General features: G+C 43.2%; 1 protein-coding gene across 1 annotated transcript in view; it reads left to right on the plus strand.

The window, feature by feature from the left end:
• The window catches only part of HYDIN (HYDIN axonemal central pair apparatus protein), a 464,226-nt gene that overhangs the window by 170,120 nt on the left and 279,762 nt on the right, over positions 1-14,344 (plus strand). The window contains 1 exon segment of the mRNA XM_078149348.1: positions 11,549-11,648. Coding sequence (XP_078005474.1) covers positions 11,549-11,648 — 100 coding nt within the window.

Below are 14,344 nucleotides of genomic sequence, written 5' to 3' on the forward strand. Positions count from 1 at the left end.
TGCTCAGCCAAACCTTTTCCAATTGTACCCGTGAAGTCACTATTGTACTGGGGAGCCAGTGTGGGTGGAGGGAGGCTCAGGGATGTCTTTTAGACACAGCAAGGGTCCCTGTAGCTCATTAAATGAGCCAGCAGAGGTTGTACGAACAAAGGGCCTCTCCTGGACAAGTCTGTTCTCCCCAAAGTCAGATGATAAAATCACAAAATCATATGTGACTTGGCAAAATCCTATAGGAATTTCCATTGGATTGGAGATGATGTTGCAGGGAACTCATATCTGTACTTTGGCTGATCACTGGTCAAGCCTAGAAGACCTTTCTTTTTGATTTCCTTGACCACTGCTTGAAGTATATGAAGGCTTTAAAGTAGGTGTTGCTACCTTCTTGGAGAAGTTATAACGGAATGGAAAATCTCTTGCTGTTTTGTTGGCCGTGTAGCAATTTTGTCTTGTTCCGGGGGATGCTGATGAAGATGGATTGCTTGCAGTTGAATATCTTAATTTCTTTCTTTACCAGTTAGTCTCCTCTCTAGATCCCTGCTCTTTGCTTTAAGTAGACCCAGAGGGGATGTACTTCTCTCATAGACTAGCCAAATAAGAAAAGATTTTGTAGAGTCTGACCAGGCTAGCCTAACTTTGTGAAGGTCGTAGCTTTGAATTAGCTGTTCACTGCTTCCTGTTTGTGGGGGAGAAATTGAATTTCTTTGTACACACTTTTAATTTTTGAAAAGAGGTTTTTCTCTTCAGGGATTTTACTGATTTATAACCAAGGAAGGTATGAAATAGCTGGAAAAAGTTGGTGTGACTGGTTAGGGATTTTTCATTTGGGTGGAACACAATGAGATTGTTCACCTATGTCATCTCACCAATTCCCATTACTTACTGGGCCACCCCAGGGAGGAGGGAATAGAGACCTGCCAATGTGTTTGGCAGGCTCTCTAAAATTTCATTAATTAACTATGTTACCTGAGTGAAATCTGCATAAAGCCATTTTTTCAGGTGTATTTTAAAATCTGCCATTTAACTGTAATAGAAATCCCAGGCTAGTCTGATTAGAGAACTCCATCAACTGTTGGGGGTTGGTGATGGCAATGTGGTCTAGTGGGAAGACCACTGGTTTAGGAGTTGAGGGACTTGGGCTCACAGACTGGCTCTGCCAATTCTATCTGTGGGATCTTGGCTAAGTTTCCTCACCTGTAAAAGCAAAAGGTCTTCAAGGAACCTTGCACCTCTCGTGCTAAAATTGAGCTAAGAGAGCTAACAAAATGGATCTATTGATTTGACTTCTGAGTTTCTCGGGCCTTTTACAACTTTTTGTCCACCGTAGAGTTCATCTCTCATAATTACAGTGCAGTTAAGAAAGTTACAGCAAAGGCAATATCAAAGACACACAAGAAGGGACTCCCCACTCTCCATCTCTGAAAGACTTTCCCTTGCTCAGACCAGCTTGACTAGCTCTCCTCTTATATGTCTCTTCCCCTTCTTAGCTAAATTCTTTGAGGAAGCTGCCACCACATCTTCCCCTCTCCTCCTCTTAACCCTTTCCAATCTGTCTTCCAAGCTTATTATCCAACTCCTCTGATCTGTGCACTCATTCTCAAGCTTCTTTGCTGGGTCTCCATTCCATATCATGCTCTCTAATCATGGGTGCCCCCAAAGCTTTCTCCTCAGCCCTCTTCTCTTCTCTTTTCATTCTATCCTCTCTCACTTGGTGACGTCATCAGCTCTGGTGAGTTTCATTATACTCTCTATGTAGATGATTCCCTGATTTAGAAATCCATTCCTAGTTTTCCCCCAGACACCCACACCTACATTGCCAGCTGTGTTTTGAACATTTTAAAATGGGTTTCCTGAAGACATCTTAAACATGTCCAAAACAGGATAAATATCATCTAGGGTAATGCCGTCCTCCCAGTCATCCAGGATGGCAACATTGGAATCGTTCTCCCTTCTTCCCTCTCAGTCCTCCCCAAGGAGGTGAGAGCCCTCTCACCCTACCCCACAAAATTGCACTGTAATTCAAGCAACTGACAGGGCCATAGAGCATAAAATTTGAATTCTGGAAGACCTGAATTGGAATCCTGCCCCTAGACACTGTGTGACTCTGGACAAGTCACTTAATCTCTGTCTGCCTTAATTTCCTCATCTGTAAAATAGGGATAATAATAGTACCTACCTTCCAGGGTAGTTGTAAGAATCAAATAAGATGTTTGTAAAGTACTTCACAAACAAACTTCAAAGAGCTATATAAATGCTAGCTGGTATTGCATATTTATATATACTTATTTTATATACACATATGCATGTATATAATATATATTATTTATACCAACTCTGTATGTATGTATGTATGTATGTATGTATGTATGTATAATATATGTGTATATTTTATAGATTGTCGTTTCATTCTCTGCATTTGTCTATCCACAGCACCAGTGCCTGGCAGACACTTTGTTGATATATGGATACATGTATCTCGATTCACATTTTCCCTGACACACACTGCTTGTGCAGTCCTGACAAGTCACTTATGCAACTGTCCAAGTCCGTTAGTTACAGAAGAGTTGCTGAGCTGCATTGATAGAATTCCCCCCACCCCCCACCAAGTTCTTTACACCAATGAAATCACAGGTCCAAACCAAAAAAAAAATCAAAGTGAGAAATGTTGACAGGACAGAAATGGCCTGAAGGTTGATTTCAGAAGTGTAGAGCATCGATAGGCAATGCTACAAAGCTGGTATGTAAAAAAAAAAAAAACTCATAATGAGCTCCAGGATGAATCTGGGCATTTGCAAATGAAGCCCTGCTTGGAAATGACACTTTGAGTTATCTCTGAAGTGAAAGGGAGGTTTTTACACTTTCTCTTTACCTTGCCACCCCCAAGACATCTCTTTCTAAAGGTGCCTTGTTATAGAGTCAGAGAACCCATTCCGAGGATCCCATCCTTCGAGTAGCCTGACATTCGTCTTTTCCCAGTAATTTGGAGACTCTTAAAGGGTTCAAGGGGCATTTGGGAGGGTTGGGTTTGCTCTTAGATTATCTACAGGCTCAGCAAAGTAAGTGATTATTCCCGCTTATCCTGGCAGCCACACAACATTGGCACTACAAGATCAGGAAGGGCGAACCTCTCAAACTCATTCAGGTAGCCTGAGCCTTTGATTAGGAATTTTTTCCCTAGGGGATTCTATCACCTTCTAGAAGGACTTATCCTTAAGTGCATCTATTAGTCAGAATGAGACTTGAAGCTATTTAAATTATCATTAAGTAAGAGAAAGTTTCAAGAGGAAATGAATGGAGCAGATATAATTTTTATTTTTTTAGAAAGAGTAGCGTGCTTGACTTTGATAAAACCCAAATATCTTGATCTTGGTTCTAGGTAAGATGCTTAAATGAGTCATTAGAAATGACCTAGAACATGTTCATAGGGCAACTAGGTGGCGCCGTTGTGCACAGAGTGCCCGGCCTGTTGTCAGAAAGACTCATCTTCCCTGAGTTCAAAGCTGGCCGCAGACACTTATAGCTGTATGACCCTGGGCAAGTCTGTTAACCCTGTTTGCCTCAGTTTCCTCATCTGTGAAATGAGCTGGAGAAGGAAGTGGCAAACGAAACCCCAAATGGAGTCACAAAGAGTCAGATGTGACTGAAATAACAACCACCACAGTGCATTCTTGTACATTTGCTTTGTAATCGTCCACATGTTTTCTCTTCCCACCTAGATCAGGCGTTCCTTGGGGGCACATTTGGATCTTCTTTCATCCTTTCCCCTCGCCACACACAGACACGCAGAGTCTCTAACACAGCTTGTTCACAAATGCCATATTTATTAAACACCTACTATGTTTCAGGTACTGCGCTGAGCTCTGGAGTACACAAAGTCGATTTAAAAGATACATTGGGTAGTACAATGGATAGTGCACTGGGCATTCAGGACGGGAGTCAGGTAGACCTGAGACACATCCTGGCTGTGTGACCCTGGGTGAGTCACATGACCTCCGTCTGCCTCAGTTTCTTCGACTCTAAAATGAGAATAATAATAGCACCCACAGCCCAGTTTTTATTAGGATCAAATGAGATCATATTTGTACTGTGCAATCCTTAAAGCACTAAGTAAATGCTGGTTATTGTAGATACTGTGATTGTGCTCATTGAATTGTTAAAATTGTTGAATTGAGAAGAAAATAAGCCACAAGTCAGGTTTTATCAAGGAATTACGTGAGACTATATCATGCCAAATTGATAGGGGTGGTTTTTTTGATGACTAAGGATGGAGTAAAGGACACTAGATATTTTGGTATTTTAAAATATATTACATCGTGCTCAGTGTTATACTGGGTGCTGTATGGAATATAGAAATAAATAAAAGGCATGATCTGTGCCCTTAAAAAGTTGACAATCTACTATAGGTGAGAAATATATGCAGCCAACTGTAATATGAGGCAGTAGGTGAGAAGTGTCATGGGTAGTGTAAGAAAATACTATGGGGGTGCAGAGGAGAAGGTGGGGAAGATGGAGAGAGGGGGGAAGGGGAAGAAGGAGGGGGGGGAGAGAGAGAGAGAGAGAGAGAGAGAGAAGAGAGAGAGAGAGAGAGAGAGAAGAGAGAGAGAGAGAAGGAAGGAGGAGGAGGAGAGATGGGGGAGAAGGGAGAGAGCAGAGGGTAAGGAGGTAGAGATGGAGATAAGAGAGAGAGAAGGGGAGGGAGAGGAGGAGGAATGATCACTTCCATCCTGAAGGAGCTGATGTGAGAGCCAGGCCTTGAAGGAAGGGTGGGTAGGCGTCCACCAAGTCCAGCGGCGATATTCTAAGAAGAAGAAATCATGACATGCCTTCAATCACTCTCTAACAACACAAATTGTTTATTTAGCGCAAGTCAGGGTCTCCCGAAGAGTGCAAAAGAGCAGCGTGTTCGGTGGACATTCTCCCTCCCGAACCCATTTTTGGTCATTGCTATGGTGACCATTCACAGGCTGTAGTTCTCAGGTCAGTTATCTTCCAAGCTGGAGTTATGTATAATGGCAAAGTTACTGCAGCAATCCTGGAAAATGCTTAACAGCAGGACAGCACAGCTGTCGGCAGAAACATCCGAAGACTGGGTGCTGCATCTCATACCTTACTCCCCCTCCCCCACCATTTATGCGTATGACTGAACAGGCTTCCCTTATTCGTGCCTTTGTGATTTTTGTATTTTTTCTGCCTCCAGAAAAAGAAGCCGCAAATGTCTGACTATGGAGATAGGAGTAATTCTGTTGCAAATATGACAGAATTGTAATTGCTCAGCCCCTGGAGGCAGTCATACTCATCACACATCATTTAAAATCCAATTCAATTCAGCAAGCATTTACAGAGCTCCTAGTATGTGCAAAACCTTGTGTTAGAAATGGAGGATACAGTGAGTGATACAACCTGGAGTCTAATGGACAGAAAACCCAACACACTCCCCACTCCTCCCCACAACCCACCCACCCACAACTGCGATTCCGAGGAGCAAGAGCTGAGTGCCAGGTAGCTAAGAAATGAGATGGAGAAGGGGCAGATTTGCTTTCACCTGGAGGAAGTTGGAGAAGACGGCATCTGAATGGGAGGCGCTTCAACAGGCTTGGAAATTGATCAGAGAGTTGGGAAGGGAAGGAGTCACCGATGACCTGTCAGTAACAAGCCTGGGAGACTGGGAGGGCAGTGCTGCCGTTACTGGAAGTAGAGAAGTCAGCAGACAGGGGCAGAGTTAGTGAGGAACGTCAGCTCAGTCTTAGACATGTTGAGTTTGAGGTGCCTGAAGGCCACATACGTGGAGTTATCCAGCGGCAGATAGATACAAAGAACTTACAAGTTCTGGGCAGGAAAGCTGGGGGCAGAGATGACAGTCTGAGAACCAGCCACACTGTGGAGGTGGATGGCATTGTCAAGGAGACAAAGGGAGGAGGAAGAGACCGCCTCGCACAGTACCTTGATTTTACTTATAGAGTTTGGGCTGAAACGGACTTTGGAGACCATCTAGTCCTAGGTTTCCATCTTACCAATGGGTAAACTGAGGCCCACAGCAGTTGGATGTCTCGCCCAAGATCACACAGGCAGTAGGTAGCATAGCTGTGTTTCTTGGCCAGGCATCAAGAGTCCAGTGTCCTTTCCATGATGTCAGGTTGGAGGAAGATGAGCCAGTCAAGGAGAAGGAGCAATCAGAAAGATGTAACATCACCAAAGCTAAGGAAGGAGAGGTTTTCTTATCACTTTATCTTCTTATCTTATGTTGTCAAGAAGTCAACAAGTCTGAGGAGAAGAAAGCCGGAAGACCCTTAGACTTGGTGTTGGGGAAGCATTAAATGAATGACCTCGCAAAGAGCATTTTCACCAGTGAGGATGGAAGCCCATCCCACTCAGTAGAATTCATAGCTGGGAACATAGTGATGCTGCAGCTGTCTTTCAAACCCTTCCGCCTTTGTATGATTCTGTGGATCCAAGTTTTCTTGTAGTTCTGTCCATCACCTTGAGGGGCTTTCTGCCTTTCAGTTTTTGAGAAGTGAGCAGGACCCACCGATGGCCGGTTCTGAGGTTTCCTGGATTCTCATAGTGTCTTGTGTGTGGCTGCTCTAAATAGAATGGCCAGGAAGACCTGGGCAGTGGGTGAGGGTCAGGACTGTGTACCACATGTTTACTTCTTCAAATAGAAAACAAACAGTCTTTCAATGCCCCATTTTACATTTGCTATAACAGATTCATTAAAGTTCACTTGGCACTGAATAAAATTTCATATGAGTTTCATTAGGTGTTAAATTATAATGAGCCTTTGCCATCATCCAGGTTATAGTGTAACAATTAAAGAAGGAACCGTTCAAAACATTAAAATTACAGGAAGCCAGAGCCAGAAGGAACCTTAGAGAACATCTCATTCAACTCCCTCTTTTTACAGATTAGAAACTGAGACCCAAAGAGAACTGATTTACCCAAGGTCATTCAACTAATTAAGCATTCTAGGATTAGATCTGGGATTAGAACCCAGGTCTTTGGGCTCCCAGCCTACTTGTCACCCATTCAGCAAGCACTTTGTGACACCAAAAAATACTCTTGGGATTATTGGCAAAGCATGAAGTGAACCCAGGATCAGAGTGAATTCATTGCATGCCTCATAATCAAGAAATGAGCTTCTTTTGAGAACAGACCGGTTTTCAGCCTGCCTACTTAAAAACATGTGGAAGGGATTCATGGTCAGCTGACCCAAGAGGTCTCTACCATAGCTAACATTCTGTGATTCGTTAATGCTTCCAGTTTTTTACACCAGTCAATATACTTTAAAGATGAATTGATAAGAGATGGTCTTGGCATCAAAGCTGGTCAGCCAAAAGAGAAGGCCTCCTGTATCCATGTGATGAGAAAGGGATCCAATCACATCCTGAATTGATGAGACCCCCTCAGTTCCACAGCTTGTGTCAGTGTTAAAGACTGTGAACTCTGGGTGCAGGGGGCACACATAAATCCTCATGGTTCTAGGACATGGCGTCCCAACGGCTCCCTCTGTAATCGATAAGAATGTTGCCTGAAGAATGTACTTGTTCAGGCTGATTAAGCTCATAAATAAAACCTGGTTCCTGGTTCTCTGTTTTCCCTCCTCTTGTTTTGATGTCTGCATTTTAAACTGCTTTGTTCTCTTCTCTGCTCTCGACTCTGGCAGTTTGTTCATTTCCAGCCAGACTAGAAATAGAATATGCATTGGGGACTGTCTGAACCTGGAGCCTAATTATTTATCACGTTGTCTTTCCTGGGCTCTCCATTTGGTTGGTGGAAATGTGTTTCTGTGTTATGGATTTAGGATGTATTCATTGCTTATGATCATCTGACCCCATTTACAAGAAGCATAGGGAAACCAGAGGCTACAAAGGAACTGTTCTCCATCTTGCGTTTAAGCTTATTCAAGGTGAGCTTTTAGGGATTGTCATTCCAGTGACGTGCATTCATTTGTAGTAGAGGAATCTCTAATTCATTCAACAAACAGCTGTTGAGCACCTAATATGTAAGATGTGTTCTGTGATAGGCACTAGGGATGCAAACATGAGAAATCAAGGCAGTCTTTTCCCTTGGGAACTTCCACTGGAACAGGGAGACAGGAGAGGCCTGTAGGTAAACACAACAATGTACGGGTAGAGTGCTTTAGGGAAATGTGAGAAGGAAAAGATGAGTGTGAGCTGGTAGGGAAGGAGGGATTGGGGGCAAGGTAGTGCCCTCCTCTGCACTGTGAAGGAAAAGGATTTCCAAAGGTGGGGAAAGCTTCTCAAGATGTGTAGCAGCTTGGAAAGACAAGCCTGGAAGGAAGAATGTATGAGAGGCATGATCTGAAATAAGGGTGGGCAGACAGGTTGGGGCAGATTGTGGCGAGCCCTAAATGCCCAAACTAAGGAGTCTGTTTTAGGCTAGGTAGCAGGGAGCCACTGAAAGCTTTTGAGTAGAACAATTGGTCAAACTGCTGCCTTAGGAAAGTTATTTGGCAGTGGTGTGAAAGATTAATTAGAGAGCTGAGAGACTGGAGGTGAAGACTAAGGCGCTGGAGAGGAGAAGGCAAATGGAAAGAGACTCTAGAGGCAGAATCAACATGATTTCAAAACAGATTGGGTAAGGGAAGGAAACAAGCATGTTATGAAGCACCTACTATGTGCCAGGCACTGTGCTAGGTGCTTTCACAAGTATTACCTCATTGTCACAATACCCTGGAAGGTAGGTGCTGGTATTATCTCTATTTTACAGATGCCCACTGAGGCAGACAGACATTAAGTGACTTGCCCAGGGTTCCACATCTGGGAAGTGCCTGAGGCTGGACTTGGATTTAGGTCTATGTGTATCCATCTGCCACCTAACTGTGTTGTAGGGAACAGAAGGAGTTGAAAATGATTCCAAACATGCCCATCTCTCTCCCAGCCTCAAAAAACCCCTCACTTGATCCTTCCATCCTCACTAACTATTGTCCTATATCTCTTCTGCCTTTTGTGGCTAAATTCCTTCAAAAAGCCTCCATTTCTCTCCTTTCACTGCCTTCTTAACCCTTACAATCTGGCTTCTGACCTCATCATTCCACCAAACTGTTGTCTCTTAGTTGTCAATTCCAATGGACTTTTCTCAACCCTCATTCTCCTTGACCTTTCTGCAGCCTTTGACGCTGTTGACCTTAATACTGTCTTAATTCTAGATTTTCAGGGCACCACGCTCTCCTGGTTTTTCTGCCAATCAGGCCCCTCCTCAACCAATCAACAAAAATTTGCTAAGTGCCTGCTAGATGCTAGGCAGTCCATACCCTTTAAGCAAAGGTGTCCCACAGATCTCTGTCCTGGACCTTCTTCCCTCCTCCCTCTATACCTCTTCACTTGGTGATCTTATAGGCTTCCATTGATTTATCTCCATCTCCATGTTGACAATCTACCTATCTTATATCTCCAACTGCCTTTCAGACATCTCAAACTAGATGTCCAAGAGATATCTTAAACTCACTATATCCCAAACTGAACACATATTCCCCTTAAACCTAATTGTCCTATTACTGTTGAGGTCAACATCCCCAGACTCATAACCGAGGAGACATCCTGGACTCCTCCCTGCCTCTCACTCCCCATATCTAGTCTGTTGCCGAGTCCTGTTGACTTCACCTTTACAACATATCTCTTGAATGTGGCCCCTTCTCTCCTCTGACACCACCCCCACTGTAGGACAGACCCTCCTCATCACTTCACACCTGGATTATTGCAAGGGCTGCTGGTGGGTCTGCCTGCCTCAATTCTCACTCCATTCCAATCCATCCTCCATTCTGTCACCAAAGTGATCTTCCTAAAATACAGATCCCACCTTGTTACCTCACCCCAACCCCCAATTCAGTGAACTCCAGGGGCTTCAAATCACCTTTAGGCTCAAACATAAAGTCCTTTGGCATTCAAAGCCCTTCATAACTCAGCCCCTTTCTAGTCTTCTTACTCCTTACTCCCCAACATGGACCCTTTGATCCAGTGATGCTGGCTTCCTGGCTGTTCCACGAACAAGACACTCCGGTTTTTTTTTTTTTGTCTCCAGGCATTTTCGCTGGCTATCCTCCATGCCTGGAAGACTCTCCCTACTTATTCTACCTTCTCAGTTCCTTTAAGTCCCAACTAAAATACCACCTCCCACAGAAAGCCTTTCCCAACCCCTCTTAATTCTAGTGCCTTCCCTCTCTTAATGATTCCCTAATTATTCTGTACATGGCTTGTTTTCTCTCGCATTAGACTATGAGCTCCTTGAGAGCAGGGACTGTCTTCTACCTCTTGTATTCCCAGTGTAATACAATTCCTGTAAAATGATGGGTTCTTAGTGTTTATTGACTGACTGAATGACATGAATTTAAGATACCTAGAGGAAGAGATTCCAGTCTTCCTAAATAGTTAATTTTAATATTCAGAATATTAATTTTAATAGCTAGACCAGTTCACACTTGGACTTTTACTTTAATCCCCTTAATTGGCTGTGGGAACAGAAGGCTTACCACACAGGTCACTGATCCAGCCAGGCCAGTATTTGGTGTTTCTTTTTCTTCCCTATTTATTTATTCTGTCATTTTTTTAAAAACTGGGACAATTAACTCTTTTGTCCCTTGTAGTTTCATTTATGATTTCTTGAAATTGCGCTCTGGAAGACCAGGCTCTGATAAAGCCCACTGGGATTCAAATGGAGCTACTTGATCTTGCCTTAAACCCAAATCACTCTGGCTCTCACTGATTGGCCAATAATAAGTCACGGCCCAAGGCTCACTTAGTTTGTTTGGATTTTGATGGCTCAGAGTATAAATGGCAATTTGTTTTTGTTCTGGACAGAAACTGTGAGGGTCTTCTGTCCTAGTTTGATTTTCTTCTTTTTTTTTTTTTATTGAGTAGGCAAACTAGGCCATCTTTTGCCTCCATTTTTACCTAGCCTTAAATCACTGAATGGGTGTTGCCTCAGGCAAACTGAGACCCAGGAAAGACCTTAGCTTAAAAAGGCCAAGGTCTCCCACTGCATCTGGGGTCATCTCCAGTCTCCTGACCTATGTCTGGCCACTGGACTCAGATGACCTTAGAGGAGAGAGTGGAGCTGATGGCTTTGCACAGCCCTGCCTCACTTCAATCCAGTTCACTTGCAAGTCATGACATCCCCTTCCTGATGCTATTGGTCCTCTTCAAGAACGAAGGACAAACAACAATTCTGTGTCAGACGGTAGCACCAAGGGAAAGAAGGGATGCACTGTAGCAAATCATCATAATCCTTGGCATCAACCTCCATGTTTAGGAACGTGTCCCAAACATCTTGGGTTCCTGAACTTACTTAAGCCCTTTTGAAATTACTTACATTTTTAATTTGTGCCACCACTTGAGGTAGCCAATTACAGACGATTACTCTGCTACATAGCACTCTCTATAATAAGCTAGGCTGTGTGTCATCTGGGTAAAATTGTGCTTCCTTTTCTTGACTTAAAAAATTCCCTTCTCGTACTTCAAGGGACCATAACATGGAGCACATTTCAAAGATGGGTCTTCCTTTGATTGTCCAGTGATTTCTTTTTTTTTTTTTCCAGGAAGGAGATATTTGGCCCAATTCAACAATGCAAATCAGTGTGAACTTTTACCCTCGAGAAGCCAGGCTCTATCAGCAAACAATTTACTGTGACATTTCAGGTACAGAACAGAAGGTCCCAACCAGATGGAGGGCGGGGAGGGGAGATTTCATATGAAAACCAAGGGATCAAAAGGCTCAGACTCAGGGGTCATGTGGCTCACCTCCATCCTTTACCATAGTGAGCTGATGTTCAGTCTGTGTTCCTGTAACAGTGTCGTGGTTATTTCTGGAAGGAAAACCCTTGCAGCATTTGCACGGTGTTGTTCAAGTTCCTTCAAGATCTAAAATCTGACAAAGATCAGGGGTTATGGTGTACTGTGTGTCCCATATGAAGTTATGGTGTGATATTCAGCCAAGAAAATATGCAATCCCGGGCTGTGGTGAGAGGCGAGATACTGAAGACCATGAGGGTGAGAGTGTTCTTGTCTTCTGACTTGGTCAAGCATTTAGCTGTAGTGTTGTGCCCTCTTTTGGGTGCCATCTTTGGGGAAGGACGTTGACAATCGGGAGCACTTTCAGAGGAAGGCAATCGGGATGCAGCAAGGTCTAGACTTTTTGCCATATGCTGATTGGCCAAAGTACTTAAGGATCTTTGTGCTGAACAAGAGAAAACTTAGGGGGACATAATCACTGCTGTCGAGTATTTGTAGAACCCTCAGGTGGAAGGATTGGACTCAGCCTGCTTGGCACCAGAGGGAAGAACCAGGAACAGCCATTAATTGGTAGAAGGTGCAGGGACACATTCAAGCTTTATTTCAGGGGAAACTTCCCATATTTAGAGCTATACAAAAGGGCAGTGGGGACTTCTGGAGGCAGTGGATTCGTCCGTCCTTGAAGGTCTTCAGGCGACCATTTGTTGGGTTTGTTGTAGAGATTTTTGTTCAGACTTGGATTGGCCTAGATGGCCACTGATTGTCTCTTATGACTCTAAGATTCTATGAAAATTGTATGATTCTAATTAGGTCAAAACTGTGTATCCCAGGATGTGCAGAAATAGAATGTCTGTCTTCTCCATGGCGTTGAATACTGTGAAAAAGTAGGTTCTGATTAATAGGCAAGGGACCTGGCTTACACCTGAGGGGTCCCCTCTGAGTCTAGACTGGTTTCTCACTTGAAAAACCCTTAGGCGTATGGGATGGTTCCAATCCTTCACTAACCACGAAGAGATTATAATGGACCAGGAGGGATCCTTGATTTATCAAGGGTTCTGCCTACCTGACAGGTTGTAATCCCTGGTATGTTTTAAAAGTGAATCTAGAGTGGATCCTATCCGATGACCCAGTCCCCCACATGACTCATCTGAACCTATAATCTTTCTAGGGGTGTAGGCATTCTGCAGTAGAGTTGAAAGGTGTCCCATGTTTTATGTACATGGTGCCATCTCTCAGCTCTGTGCCTGGGACACTCTCTCTCCTCATCTCCCTCTCCTGGCTCCTCTGGTTTCTTCCTAAAAATCTCACTTTGTATGGGAAGCCTCTCCTGATCTCCCCTTAATTCCAGTGCTGTTCTTCTGTTGTTTTTCTCCAATTTATCCTGTCTACATTTGCAGTTGTGTCCCTCATTAGATGGTGAGGTCTTTGGGAGCAGGGACCTCTCTTTGCATTCCCAGCACTCAGCATTGTGCCTGGCACAATGCTAAGACCCATGATAGGTTACTGACTCACCTTCTGATTCTGGTACATTCTTCTGGCCCACAACTTCCTGAGGATACTACAATTAACTGTATTCTGGGATATTTCACCACCCTCTGTCAATATTCAAATAATATATGACTGATTACTATTATTTTACCTTTATATCTGTATTTTTAATGGATTTTATCTTTTATCTTTTGTTTTCACAATATTTATATTTCTCCATGTCCCCCCACCCCATCCCCATTAGTCATTCCTTAATAGCAAAGAATACAAAAAGAGGAAGAAGAAAAAAATTCATCAAAACAAACCACATCTAGAAAGATTGACATTATTATATGCAACATTTCAAACCTCTCCCCAGCTCAGCCCTTGCAAAGGAGTTGGGAGAGGAGTATTCTCATATTTCTTCTCTGGGGCCAACCTTAGCCATTATGATTATGATTTCACAGCACTCAGCTTCAATAGTGTTACAACCAATTACTTGTATCAGTCATTTCATTTGGAAGCCTGAGTCCTGCTGCAGTGATCCCATAGAGCTCAGATGTGCTGAATAGGATCATTTTCTATCTAAATGACATTCTCTCTTGACTTCACTAGAGCATTTTGAAATTCACCTGGCAAGGAAGTCCTTTTGTTTGTAAAGTAATTGCATAGCGTTTACTTGGCAAATTCCATGTAATTCTACGACTTAAGCCAGTAAGTTATCTCATTATTATTAATATTACCTGTTATTGTTACTACTACTACTACTACTACTACTAATACTAATAATAATAACAATAATATCGAGGGGCAGCTAGGTGGTGCAGTGGATAGAGCATTGGGCCTAGAGTCAGGAAGATTTCAAATGTGACCACTTCTTGCTTCAGAGACTCAATGATTCCTTAATATTAGGTTAAGAGGTGTTGGTAAAACTTCCTCAGTCTTGGATCACTAGGGAACACCTTCTTACTCTCTCCAATTCATTCTCCATACCACTGATAGACACTTGGAAATAATTAGTAGCACAAAAGAAAACCTTTTGGCTCACTCTTTTGTTACAACACACCTCAATATATAAATATATACTTTTTAATGTAAAGTAGTCAAGCTAACAGAGGGGGAAAGCTTGGGATCTG

The sequence above is a fragment of the Phascolarctos cinereus genome, unplaced genomic scaffold (genome assembly GCF_003287225.1).
Source record: "Phascolarctos cinereus isolate Bilbo 61053 unplaced genomic scaffold, phaCin_HiC Scaffold_2;HRSCAF=192, whole genome shotgun sequence".
NCBI classification, from domain to species: domain Eukaryota; kingdom Metazoa; phylum Chordata; class Mammalia; order Diprotodontia; family Phascolarctidae; genus Phascolarctos; species Phascolarctos cinereus.